This window comes from Lepisosteus oculatus, chromosome 7 (genome assembly GCF_040954835.1).
Source record: "Lepisosteus oculatus isolate fLepOcu1 chromosome 7, fLepOcu1.hap2, whole genome shotgun sequence".
Classification (NCBI taxonomy): Eukaryota; Metazoa; Chordata; class Actinopteri; order Semionotiformes; family Lepisosteidae; genus Lepisosteus; species Lepisosteus oculatus.
Genome location: NC_090702.1, coordinates 12,104,680 through 12,118,597, shown reverse-complemented (window position 1 = coordinate 12,118,597; position 13,918 = coordinate 12,104,680). Strand labels below are relative to the sequence as shown.

General features: G+C 37.3%; 1 protein-coding gene across 11 annotated transcripts in view; it reads left to right on the top strand.

Annotated features, from left to right (window-relative positions):
* LOC102692415 (protein arginine N-methyltransferase 8) overlaps positions 1-13,918 on the top strand; it is a 64,176-nt gene that overhangs the window by 17,778 nt on the left and 32,480 nt on the right. For all 11 annotated transcript variants that reach the window (XM_015353259.2, XM_015353258.2, XM_015353262.2 and 8 more), the window contains one exon: positions 7,627-7,690. In XM_015353259.2, the coding sequence (XP_015208745.1) occupies positions 7,627-7,690 (64 nt within the window). The remainder of the gene's footprint in view (positions 1-7,626; positions 7,691-13,918) is intronic.

The following is a 13,918-nucleotide window of genomic DNA, read 5'->3' as shown; positions in this document are numbered from 1 at the left end:
ACCGGTGATGGTACTTGCTCAGATCACAAGCTGAGCCCCAGTGCCTAGGCATCACTGGTTTGAGCCTGGCTGTGTGATGACTAGGTGATTGTAGTGGGAGTTCTCTCATTAGCGAATGAGCACTGCAGACGGCGTGTATCCACTCTACAATCGCGCTTATAGAGGCACTGCATAATCAGCAAAGAAAAATGGTTGGTTGTATGGAACACAGGATGTAGTATGATATTTTAATAAATCTTTATTAGTCTCAAAGATGAGATTGATGTAACCTTAAAGTATTGATTCATGTTCCCCTTTTGTGGACAAAATAGTTTGTCCACAACAAAAAATGAGAATACTTACTGTAGGACTATTCTCATTCTCATTTACTCTTAATACTTAAGAGTAAAGAATACTCTTTAATATTTATTAAAGAATAAATTGAAGAAAAGTATCATAGGGTGTGTTGTTGTTTCTCTTATTTGTCACTTGTGGCTTTACAGTGTACAGTATGTACCTTTGAAATATACAGTAAAGAATTATGTCTGAGATTTCTGTTGTATAAAACCATTCACATGTACGTATATATTACTTGATTCTCATACAATTTTTAATATTCTATGCTCCACTGAAGTCAATCTCACTATAAGTGAAATTTATGACTTGAAAGATTTAAAAGTGATTTATTAATCAAATGTGTCCACAATGATTGAGTTCCTATATTTGTGTGGACATTTTCTCAAATATTTTATCACCTTCTTGATAGTAGTACCTGCATACACTCCACTCCATCCCACTCCAATGCATACACGAACTATCACCATTTTTATAATGACAAAATACTAAGTATAAAACACTTTTACAATTATTGTTAAGCAGAAAATTACATCTACAGTACAGTATGTATCTAATGGCTCTAGTTTGAAAAGAGTACATACAGTATTTAAAGAAACACTATTTCAGAGCAAATAGTGTATCTGTGCTTTAAAATTGATCCCAAAATGCATATTAAAGTTAATGAATCACTACTATCTTCTAATGTAGATCAAACTTATGTGAAGTACCTTGCTTTTTACTTGCTTTAAATGTCAAGGAACACATCTGCTTAAAAGTGGGTGTTATATGAAATAATATAAATATTATTAGATACTACAAATTTAAATCTGAAAAGGAGAAATTGGTTTACTTCAAGTCTGCCTTGGATCTTAAGCATCACAGGCCCCTTTTCCATCTGTGACAAATGGAAGTCTGCTGACTACATGGCTGAACTCCTTAAGGTGAAATAGAAGCTCCATGTTGAGGACCTCATGTTTAAAAATAGATGTCCCACTAGGCCCAGCAGACACTGATGGAGGATATATATTTTTTCAATTGCACAAGGGATTTTATCTGACTGCTCACGGTGTGTGATTTCTACACAGCAGTCAGCTTCAGTCTGAACCAACCATTGACTGAGAGACAATGAAAAATTTCCATAACCTGATTTTTCTTCGAGACTTTTTTTCTTCATACTGACCTAACACGTAACACCTTTCTTCATTTTTTTTCTTAGTCTGTTAAATATCATTTGCGGGCACAGAGGGCTAGTAATGAATTTAGGTTGAGGAGGAAATCTGAAAATAAAAATAAATGACATTAAGTCTTGACCCTCACCTTCTAAAACATGTTTGCAAAGCTCATATATTTATTAAAAAAACAGATTTTGTGCAGAAATGTTTTTAAATGTTGGCTAATCCAATTAGGGTGCTGTGGTTAGCATTGTTACCTCACACTGCTGGGGCCCTGGTTCAGTTCCAGACCTGGGGTGCTGTCTGTGTGGAGTTTGTATGATCTTCCTGTGTTCAAGTGGGTTTCCTCCAGGTGCTCTGGTTTCCTCCTACAGTCCAAATACTTGGAAAACTGACCACTAGTGTCTGTGTTTGACATCCCATCCAGGGTGTTCCCTGCTTTGCACCTGTTGCTTGCCTCAGCTCCCCTGCAACCCTGTACTGGACAATGTGGTTAGAAAATAGATGGATGGTAATATACAAACTGTATATTTCAATTTGTATGTATCATGCATGCAATTTAGAATAGCCAATTATCATTTACATATTTTGAAATAGCTGATTGTTACCCAGTAACATGTGGTGACGTTTGTGTTTGGGTAGGCACTAACAATTCTCATACCCCAGTCTACATCAACTCGAAGGGCAAGCTTATTGCTAGGAGTGTTATAATTTGACATGCGACTGGGATGGAGGTTGTATTTGATGTACCTCAATAAAAACCCTGATGTAACTGCAAGATTCAACCAGTTGATAGCTCTGGATTTCATATCATCTAACCTCACTGTCAAATTGGGGTTTATTATTGTCCACAGTATTGTTATAACTATACACTGATATAATTTGTATTAACATTTTGAAATAATAATACCCGGGAATTGAAAAGTAGATAAATACTTGTACTTACATATTTACTAGTAGATGAAGGCCATCTGTCTCTCCCTCTGGATAAAGATATCTTTTACAGCATTGTAGCTTTGCTCCTTGTTGGCCGCAAGTTTCAAAAGGCTCTCCTTTTCAATGGAAACCAGCCTCACGGATGAGGGCCATTCTAGGTCAGTCACATTCTGGCTGTAGGTTTTAATTAAATCACACTGCAGAATATATCCTTTCAACTAATGTTGTTGTGACTGGTATGGTGAGGATCAGCTGCAGTAGCTTTGGTGCTTATGGGGACTGTCTGCATGAAATCACGCTTGGTCAAAAAGTTAGGAGTGAGCAGTCCAGATGATTGTCTCCTGACAAAATGTACAATCTGATAATATCAGATTTGAATGTAAAATGTATTTGGAATGCTTTGATATGAAATATTTAGACTGGTTTCTAGTTTTGTCACGGACGTCCAAAGGGACTAACCGTGGGGAGCAGGAGAGCGGAAAAAGACCCATATGCGTAGCGGCGAGACGGGAAAAAGGCCCGGGCTCATTAGTGCAAAGAGTTCAGGAATGCCATATAGAAACCTATGCCCTCAGGGAGTGGACGTGGGGCGCCCTGGTGCTAGGCGGGTCTCAGGACATCCGAACATCAATGCTGAGCGAGGACAGAGTGCAAGACCCGGAAATATATAGCCCAAGGGAAAGACAGGGACAGGAAGGACAGCAGACCGGAAACTAGGGACAGGACAGAGAAGGAGCGCCCTCTGGCTGCAGAGGGCGTGACAGTTTATTGTCATAATTTATTTCACATTTCTTCTGATATTTCATGATCAACCAAGCCCAGGAAAAGTCTTGACAAATCCTTCTGAGAAATAACATTATCCATTTTCAGTTAAGGCAGCTATAACTTTTTTTCTCGCCATTATTGAGACTGATAAGCTTGGAACACATTTGCACAACTGAGTAGAGCATCTTCCGTTCAAGTTCAGGGTAGAGAAAGGCACCTCATTGCCTCTCATCTTTTCATCATGCTTAGGTGGTGAGTGACTGAATTTTGTATTAATACTATCAACAACTTTATGTTTGCTGGATTTTCACTAGGAAGGTAGTGCCAACCTTACCTGCCACAAATCTATGTACCTGCTAAGAACCTCACACAGCACACAGGGAAGAGAGACTGCAACAGACTCTGAATAGTATTTACCAATACTCCCACCTTCAAGTCATTTGTCTTCTAAAACATCACAGCTGAGAAAGCCCCATGTGGTTCAGCGCCAAATGGAGAAGAGGCACTTATTCCACTGACATTGTTGCTTGCCTGCTAGCATTCAAGACGTCTCAGGGGTTGTTCCTGAGAGCCAAGAGACCCCTGGCTGACCCCAATGCTCAGCCTTTTGCCTGCTGCTTCTTGGGGAATTCTGGTCACAGTTAGCAGGTGATATGACCTTGGCTCAAACCTTCTAAAAATTAAAATATAAAAGATATAATCCTATTGCTTTCCATGGTTGGATCTACTTTAACATTAACTGTCTATTTAATCCCTACTTCTTTTAAACTATACTGTATTTCACGCCTTTATAATTTGCTTTCCTGAAATTAGAAACCTTTGTTCTGGACATAATATACATTTTCCAAATATCCTTCAAGAATACCATATGAAAATCACAATTAACTAAAGGTTTTATCAAATCCAAACTCTTGTTTGATTGTTTGAAAAGGCTAAATCTAGTTGTACTTTTACAACCTAAGTAAGAATGCAGTACATGTAGGTTTTTTTGTGTATGGTCTAGTATTTAATCCACAGTACATTGCCTATTGAAAGTCTACTCCCTGTTTCCAAAGTAAATTCTGTGGCCCAACAGCCAGAAATCAAGAAACATTAAATTAGAATATATATACAGTATATATAACATTCTGAAATGGGTTGGAATAAGTGTACACACCCCTGGATAAGTTCTTGGTGGAAGCACCTTTTGCTTGAATTACAGCCAAAATTGTCTTTGGATAGGTCTCTGCCAACTAGTTTTGGCAATGATTACCTTACATAACTGTTCAAGGTTGGTCAAATTCTGAGAGGACCATTGACAGACTACAGCCTTCAAGTCATTTCACAGATATTCAATGGGACTGCGGTCAGGACTCTGACTAGGCCATTCGAGAACGTTTATCTTTTTGCCCTTTCACAGCTCCAATGTTGCTTTGGCTGTGCTTTGGGTCGTTGTTGTGCTCGAAAGTGAATGTCCATCCCAGTTTCAGTTGTCTTGCAGAAAGCAGCAGGGTTACTTCAAGGACTTTTCTGTACTTTGCTCCAGTCATTTTTCCTTCTACCCTGACAAGTTCCTGTTCCCTGCCAATGAGAAATTTTGCATAACACACAGTATATTATTTGGGTGATGTGCTGTGTTTGGTTTGTGCCAAACATAATCAGAATGTACTTTAGAATCAGAATCTACTTTATTGTCCACATACTGTACAGTGGATATTTCCATTCTGGTTCAAACCAGTTCTGTATGTACATCCTATAAAATACTGCAACGTTAGCAGAAAAAGATGTAAAAAAGTTCAAAAAGACCTCCTCAATAATGGAGACTTGATGGTGCCCATCTGTGCTATTTATCATGAAATGTACAGCTTCATACAGTTTTACAATGTCTTTTATAAGTTTGGCCTCTTTTGCCACATTCAAGGCAAAAAAGATCTTTAATAACACTTAATTCAAACTGAAATAATAGGCCTTGTCCTACAATAGTGTGTGCTGTCAATGCAGTGCTGCAAAGGGGAACTCATCAGAGTTTAAAAAGTAACAGCACTCAGAATAAATGACTTCTTTGTTTTTTGTATCCTTTGGTACTTAGAACCCTCATCCGAATGGTCAACAAAAAGTTCTATTTTAGTTTTGTCAGACCTCAAAACATTTTTCCAGGTGTTTGCAGTATCACTTTAATGCTTTGTTGCTATTGTCGTAAGTGAAGACTTCCTTCTTGTCCTCCTGCCATACAAGCCAGACCTGTGGAGCACTTACAGTAGGATATTGTTGTCACATGCAAACTTTGTGTAGTCTTGACCATAAAAGCGTGCAGCTCTTTCACTTCTTTAACAAACATCTTGACTGTTCTCCAAGAGATATTTGAAGTCTTTGAGTCTTTTTACAGTATATACTGTACATCCTGTGCTTTCTGCCTCCATAGCCTTATCCTGGAGGTCTTTTGACAGCTCCTTGCTGTCCATAGATGACGTTTTACTTTGAGATGCACTATCCAGCAGACGAGACTTATAGCAACAGCTGATTTTATTCAGAAATCTTCAGAATCATTAGAATTCAATACAGGTGGAGACTAATTAGGCTGTTGTGTGATTTCGAAGGCAATTGTTTAGCAGAGGTAGTTTACAATTGGTCTTACTCAGGGGAGTGTATACTTATCCACCCATTTTTCTAGATTTTTATTTCTAATTACTTTTCAAAATGTGTTGAGCATTTGTTTTGCACTTGGAGGCTGTGTAAAGGTAAAATATATTCTGATATCTACATTAGATAATTTCTGATAATGTGTCTTGCTTTCAGGCTGGTACTGTAGGTCACAAAACATATTACTATGGAAAGGCTGTGTAGATTTTTTATAGTCTAGTAGAAAGGTAGTGGTAGTGAAGTATGAGAGGGAACTAGGCACCACAAATTTAGGAAGTCATGTGACTTCACTGCCTGGTGTGATGGTGATTGGAAACAGTTTGAGAGAGTGTAATGAGAAATGAACTGTGAGAAAAGACTTGGGTACTTATGGAAGGACACTGTTTCATCTTCCACAAAAAGGGAGCATTGTGGACAGGACAGACAACTTGACACTTGAAAACCTAAGGTGGCATGTTGTCAGTATCAAGATGTATGAAGAGCATGGTAGAGTTTGTAGCATTGTCACAATTAGTTTCTCCCAAAACTGTACAGTTTTTTAATGTATTTTCCTTCAAACAGAATGTGCTATGATAATAAGTTCCAGCCCTTGAGGGCTGATTAATTCCCTGGTTTTTATTCTACTTCTGACCTTAATTATTTTATTGAACTAATTATTTGGATAAGAAACAGGATCAGCTCTGTTAATTAGTTGCTAATTCCAAAACAGCAAGAAAACCTACAGGGCGCTTACGGTTTAGAAAACAGAAACAACTGATGCTAAATACGTAAAGATATTATTGTGAATTAAAGGTATATTTAGATTTTGTTCAAAACAATAATTTGATTAACTGGTAGGAGGATTTGAGAGCAAGGCTGAATTTTTTACTTCATTAAATTGTCTAATTTACATATTTCCCTCATGTGCACCTACAGAAATAAATGATCAGCAGTACTTTGGAGAAACAGGCCTTCAGAAAATAGATTATTTCGAAGTGCTGTACATTTCTATCACAACCCCACATTTAAAAAGACCTTGTTTCTCAGTCATTTCCTTGAAGGATGTCTTTTTGACTGACTGTGTAATAGATTAGTGAAAAAACAAACTGACAGAAACCAGCTAGTGGCAGAAGGAGGATAAGGAAAGTGTTATTCACATATTTATGAAAAAAAGACTCAAAATGCAAATGTGACATTTTCTTTGGGCTTTCTTTGCTACAGAATACTTTTTGAGCATTTGCTTTCCAGAGGAAGAAATTAAAATTGATAGCCAACCACACAAGATTAATTACTTAATCTTAAAGCATTACATTTTGTGAAGGACAGAAACAAGCTTGATGCATGTGGCTGTTTAATCGAAATATTTCCATAATTGTACACTCTTAATGATACTCATGAGTTCTGGACCCTAAACAAGCTGTCTTGTTTTGTGTATTCATGTATTTCCTACACTGAGACCATAAACCTTAGCAAACAAATACAACACTGAATACTCAATTCCCTCCCATCTCAGATGTTTGACATTTCCAGTTGGTGCCTGTTTTAAAGCCTTAAAAAGATCAACAACAGAAATAATAACAGGGAAATGGTGCTAAAAGGCCACTTCAATATTTGTCTTTGAAGTGTTATGTGACAGTATTTCAGGACAATGCAAGTTTTTCATATCTAGTGTGTCAGTGGACCAAGAAGAATAATAAGATTTTTTAAATCTTTAAATTACAAAACCTTGGATATTTTGTCAAATTAATGACACTCAATTCAATCCTATTTTAGTAGTTTAGAATATACTTCTTTCATGATTTTTGTCAGTCTATCCCTGGCTCTTATTTTATCCTTACAGATTGAATGTTCCAGTATATCCGACTACTCAGAGAAAATCATCAAAGCCAATCATCTAGACAGTGGTAAGTGTTACATTTTTACATTCACTCTTCCTTATATAAGATACATTTGTAATGTAGTGTGCTTTCTGAAGGCACCAGTTCTGTAGGGTTTGGGCATTTAGTGGGACAATTATTAATTGTAGCAGTAAATCACGAAATTGATTCTTTTGATGGCTTTAGAATCCAACCATGCGACATAACTCAAACAACGCACACACACAGGTACTAATACACGAGGATACATTTATTAATACATAGAATATGCATATAAACCTAACAGATCTTATCGAGAGGGTTATCAGAATACAAAAGGTATATATTAATTCAGTTACAAAGAGTTACATATATCAAGAGGACATACGTTCAATATATCATTCATTTAGACCGGTTCGTAATTGAACTTGGTTAGAACTTCTACATTAGATACTCAAAACAAGTACATAACTCTTAGGAATTAAATTGATATCAACTGGTTGGGATAACAATTGAATTCTCGAGCTGTAATGCATTGAAGTTGAATACTCATCCAATCTCTGGGGATTCAGATCTCCTGCGGGCACAAAGAAACAGTTGCAGGCTGTTGCTGTCCAATCCGCGCTCTCTGGCTCGGTGCCAGGCTGTGCTGTGCGGTTTGCGACGGTGCGCTGCAGATGCTCACTGACCGGCTAGTTGGTGTTGGCTTTAACTAGCACAGTTTGTGCACAGGAGAAAAGATGACTGTGGGTCCCAGCAAGTCAGGAAGAGGACCAGTTCGTTCCTGATGAAGCGCTAGTTCTGAATAGTGATTCAGCTGTCCACAGTTCTGACCTGTTCACGAGGCCTGCTGCTGGTGCTACCCTCTGGTTCCTCTGGTTACTCTCTGGCAACCTCCGCTCTAGACTCTTAGAACAAAGGAAAGTTCTGGCACTCGGACACACTGGCCGTTCCGTGGTTGTCCGGGCTGAGTCTCAGGATGGTCAGGAGGCGCACTGCGAGAATGTCCTGCCCTTGGGAGCCTTCTGCTCCTGGGCTGTTCTGCCCTGGAATTCTCCTTTGAATTCCCTTTAGAATTGTCCACAGAATCCTCCTGAATCTCCTTCAGGCTCTCTGTGTTGCCTGTTTTTACCTGGAGGAACTTCAGCTCATTGATTGGCTGAAAGTTCCATGGGCATCAGAGTCCCACGTGGGTTACTCGGCCCTACCAGTCCCTGATTGGTTGATCAAGGTGAGATATGAATCACTTACTCCTGACACTTAGGAATGCAGTCCAGATGTCCATCTGGCACTCCCTAGACAGATAGGCGCCAATGGATGACCATTGATCATGATAGCCAGGCTTAGCTAAGTGCATCCCCCTTTGGGAGCTGTCCTAGGAAACCTTATCAAAGGAAACCTTAAATCAGCCTGCATGAATAGTTTCTCTGTGGCTGCACCACAGAGATGAACAGAGATGGGACCATTTGGGAAAGCTCAGAACACTTAACTCTTTCTTATTAATAAGCATTGCCGCTACACATATTTTTCTTACAGATTGATTTCATTCAGTATTTCAAAATAAGTAGCATAAATTAGAGATTGGAAAGTTTTGCCTGCTTATCACAGTGTTTATTTGTCAATTGTAGAAAGCTGATTTTTGTGGACCTATAAAATGATCATAGACTTTACATATCTTTCATAAGTGTATTTTAAAACCTTATTCTTGAAAGCAAAAGAACAGTGAGCGGTTGGATGAAAAGGCCATTATACTAAAAATAAAACAGAACCTTATAATATACAGTGTATTTATAAAGCTGTAAGCACAGTGGGATGTGTTATGTTGTAGCTTTAGAAATGCCTTTGAAAAGCTGGATACATTGAGAGTAAATTACATTTCAGGATCAGGCGGTTCATTGGGCCGCACATGGTAATGGTGGAGATGGTGAATTCAGATGCACACAGTATTTAGGAGTTGGGATGATGGCTATCATTAATATCAAAATCAATTAAGCATATGACAGATTTAAAGGGGAACTGCAATGCTATGTTTATATTTTGGGGTTAGAAAGAATCAGCATCAATGAGTGTATTTCAAACCACAATAAAAGTAAAATGTACAAAGTAACCTGTAACTTACAGTAAATCACAAAATAGATTCAATTTCCAGGTATGCGCAGCACCATATTCTGTGATTCAATGAGGCAAAAAAAAGTTCTGGTGAGGTGAAGCGGCCTTATTACGTTGTAAATAAATATATGGCTCTTTTTATACGATAGAAATATTGCTCTAGACTTTGAGACGCTTTTGTCTCTTTAACTCTGATCACGTTGGAACATTTCTGAGGTAAAATGTCTGCAGCACAACCTGTACTTATTCGTTCGTACTTCACATTAGTCATTACAGTGACTAGTGAGCAGAAAGGGGCCACAGTCTGTGGGAACTCTCGCTCTCGCCCCTGGCAACATCAGGGATTTGCGACAACATGGCGACTTACAGTACTTTCACAAAGTTCACAATTTTGTGCCTAATTCTAAATTTGTATTTTTTTTCTAGGAGTTTATTTTATTACCAAAATAACCTGTCTGAGAAATTGGGACTGCAGTTTCCCTTTAAATATAGCCTACCTCCTGTTTGACTTCACATTCCCCAATATTGGGTATTCCTGCTCATCAGGCTAGCATGTTTGGAGTCTGGGGTTCTGGCCCGCCTCATCTCTCAAAAGGTGATCCTCTCAAAGGTTCAAACGATCAAATTTGTCATAAGTATGTGATCACAAGTTACAGCAATATTAGAACATCTATACAGAGTAATGCAATGTCAGAGTGTCCATATACATATGTACATGTCAGCACTGTCAGATAACAATTGCATTTATTATATGACAGACTGCATTTAAGGCAGAGAGGAATGTGCTTTATTAGTGTATGTTATTACAGTGCAGAGAAAACTTCTGTAAACCCCCAATAAAATAATGGGAGGAAGAATTTTCTTCCTGACATCCTTTTTGAATCAAAAGCGGTCTAAACAAATAACCAAAAGGGTTCTTAAATAACCAAAAGGATTTATATTTACTAATTCAGCGTTTATTTGTATATAAATGGTTCATGTGTAATAAGTGAACCCCTAGCTACATATTTCAAATTTGCAAAAGTGCACTTGGGCGACTTACTAAACTATGGAAGACTGTATTCTGAACAGACTGCTTTATTGCCTCAGGATCAAGATGTCTTGCCATCACTGATGGGACCCTGAATTTGACGTTCTTAGCAATTAGCAATTTGCAGTAGTTACCCTCACTCACCATATTTCAAAGCGTTTGGACAAGTACATAACATACAGTATATTATCATGCCTTTTATTGACTTTTCTTTGGCTTTTAAGAGAATCTGACTGGACATTTAATCATCAAAAATGATTCAATTACAGATCAGCCCATATCTCATATTTGGGTACAATTCATTCCTTACAAAAAGACTGCAGCAGGTTAAAGATAATACTGTGCTTTCTGTGGTATAGCCCAGTGGTATGTGAGATTACCACTGCTCTTTAATCTTTATAAGAATGATCGTGTTGCCAGTAGTCCAAACTGATTCCTAATCACATTGTCTCGATGATTTCACCTTTGTCTGATGAATTATAATGATTATCCCAGCCTGTATCAGGATAGTGGAAATACTGGAGTTTGGTTGCATGGTGTAACCAGAATACTGTCATTTTAAATACTAGAAAACAGAAGAATATCCTTCCCCACTCAAAATTCACATTACATCCTATAGATACCCAGGAATACCCATAGACGCTAATCTGTTTTGGAAGGCACACTTTTACTTTATTTGTAATAAAGTACATAAGCAAAGTTTCTTTCTTAGCAGGTAATGGGTTTTTGGTACGAGTATTGAGATTCTGTCCATGTTTTTCAGTTTTGTGGTACAAAGTGTCATGCAGTACGGAAGAACCATTTTGTGCAGTATAAGTTTTTGTTTTTCTGTGCAACAAAGATCGAGATGTCCAGACTCTTAAGAATGCATTCTACAGTATGTTAGTGAGGCAGCCACTTGAGCAGAGCTTTCATACATCTTAGCTAGCTGTTAGTATGTTCTCTGATCCCTCACATGTTCTGCCCAAAAATTATCTTCAAAGACGTTTCAGAGTCCCTAAATGGGACTTAAAAAAATTAGGAGCACCATTATCACACACTCAGTCAACAAATGAGTTCTCAATAAAGAAGTATTCGTTTATGGACAAGTGCAGTAAGTGCTTCTGTGCAAAAATGAAGGGGTATCATGGGGCTTACAGTGATTGTATGGGACATACACTGACATAATGATACACTATCACTGACACCGATATAATGTCTATGTATGTGTTTTATATTTATACTCTTAGTATGTTTTTTGTCAGACAAAAAAGTACCCACATAATTTCTGGAGGAGAATGAAACTCTTTTAAAAAAACTTTTATAATTACATAATTATGGTTTGCGTCTAAATCATATGAGAATATGGATCAGCCTTAGGGATTCACAAACATGTTCCCTGCACTGTGTGTGCATGTACAGTATGTACCTATAGTATAGTTGGAAAGCTAAAATACTGTCAATAGCACTCAGCTACTGTAGGTTCTATGCAAGCCCTTATAAATATATTTTATTAAATATTTTTTATTATTATATCAATTAAAATACGGTAAGATGATTTTTACATTTTGTCTACAAAGTGATATAATAAATATACAATAGCAAGAAAATTCAGATGAATTTTAAAATAAGCAAACAAATATACAGTAGGTACTAGATTGAGGGTGAAAATGATATGCCATGCATATTGTAGCTTGACATTTTGCAGCTGGGAAAAGACTAATTATAAAACAAATGATGATGAAAAAGATTTCACTTCAACCAGAACAGAGCTACTAAAATCTGTTGCTAACTTAATAGACAGAAAAAAGCACAGAATGTATTTTATGACACTACTAATTTAAGTGAAGATTTGGAAAAAGCAACTGGCAGGCTGTGAAAAAGATGCTATGTGGAATCAGTTTTGTCAACTGTTTAGAATTTATCTCTAACAAGACTTTCTTTTTTAATTCTTGATAATTTATTAGCATAAATTCACAAGGAATAGAATTAAATCTGCACAATTTAGAATTTTGATTGAAAAGGGAGCATCTGTGTTTCAATACAGCTGAAGAGGAAAGTTATAAGACATATAATGATTTTAAAAGCAGACCTTTCAAATCAAATTGTCTTGATTTTCCTAAAGAAGTTTAGAGATCACTATGTGTATAAGAAGGCTGCAGTCTAATATTGTTACGGCTGCTACTCTCCACAAGCACCTAATCAACCCTAAGTGCCGCCGCACGAGGTAACTAATTATCTCCAGCTTTCTACCATCAACTTACTTCCATTTAAACCCTCACTTCACATCACACTGTGCCTGGTATTGGTCTCTCTCTCTGGAGTTCATACCTCGCCTTCGCTAAAACTTTTCTGAACTGAAACCACGACTTTGAACCTGACCTCGTCCTTAGACCACGGCTTCAGTCTCACGGATCGGATTGTTATCGCCTGAAGAAATACCTCATCTTCTGAGTTCTCCCTCTACTCTGCACAGGGTCCAATTTATATTAAGGCCGGCTAGGCTCAACAAATATCTAATTTTGCACATATATATTTTTTTATGTTTTAGATATCTGTTTGGTTTGAGTACTTCTTAAGTAATATTGTTCTTTTGGATGAGGTTTCATAAATGAGATCAGGTGCTCCATGATTAATATTTGATATGAGTGAAACTGAATTACTGGAATAAGTTAATTAAGAATCCACATAGTCATTCAAAAAGGCATGATTTTAATGAATGCCAGAAGAGCAAAAGATACAGTTATGTCCTGCTTCAGTAATAAAATTGCGTGGTTACTATCAGCATGATAGAACGTGGGTTATCTGTTAGGCAAAATTCCTTGAGACTGAAATGTTCTGATACAACAAATCATCAAACTTGTCCAAAGAAATCGGGAAACCAGCTTTGTGCAGCTCAGTACAATTACATCCTTTGCATCCATCTGCGTATTAACTTTCTATCAAATATTGACTCAGGAGTTAGTACATATTCAATCAGGAAATTTTAGTTTTCAATATTTCTTTTCAGTTTTTGCTGGCACTGTATTTAAAATTTTCTACCAATAATAGTGTTCATTTTGTGCATAGCTTTAATTAAATTATTCACTTTGAAAATATGTATACAGTATGTCATTAGTAATTCAACAAAATTGACATCATTGGAAGGAGCTTGGTTA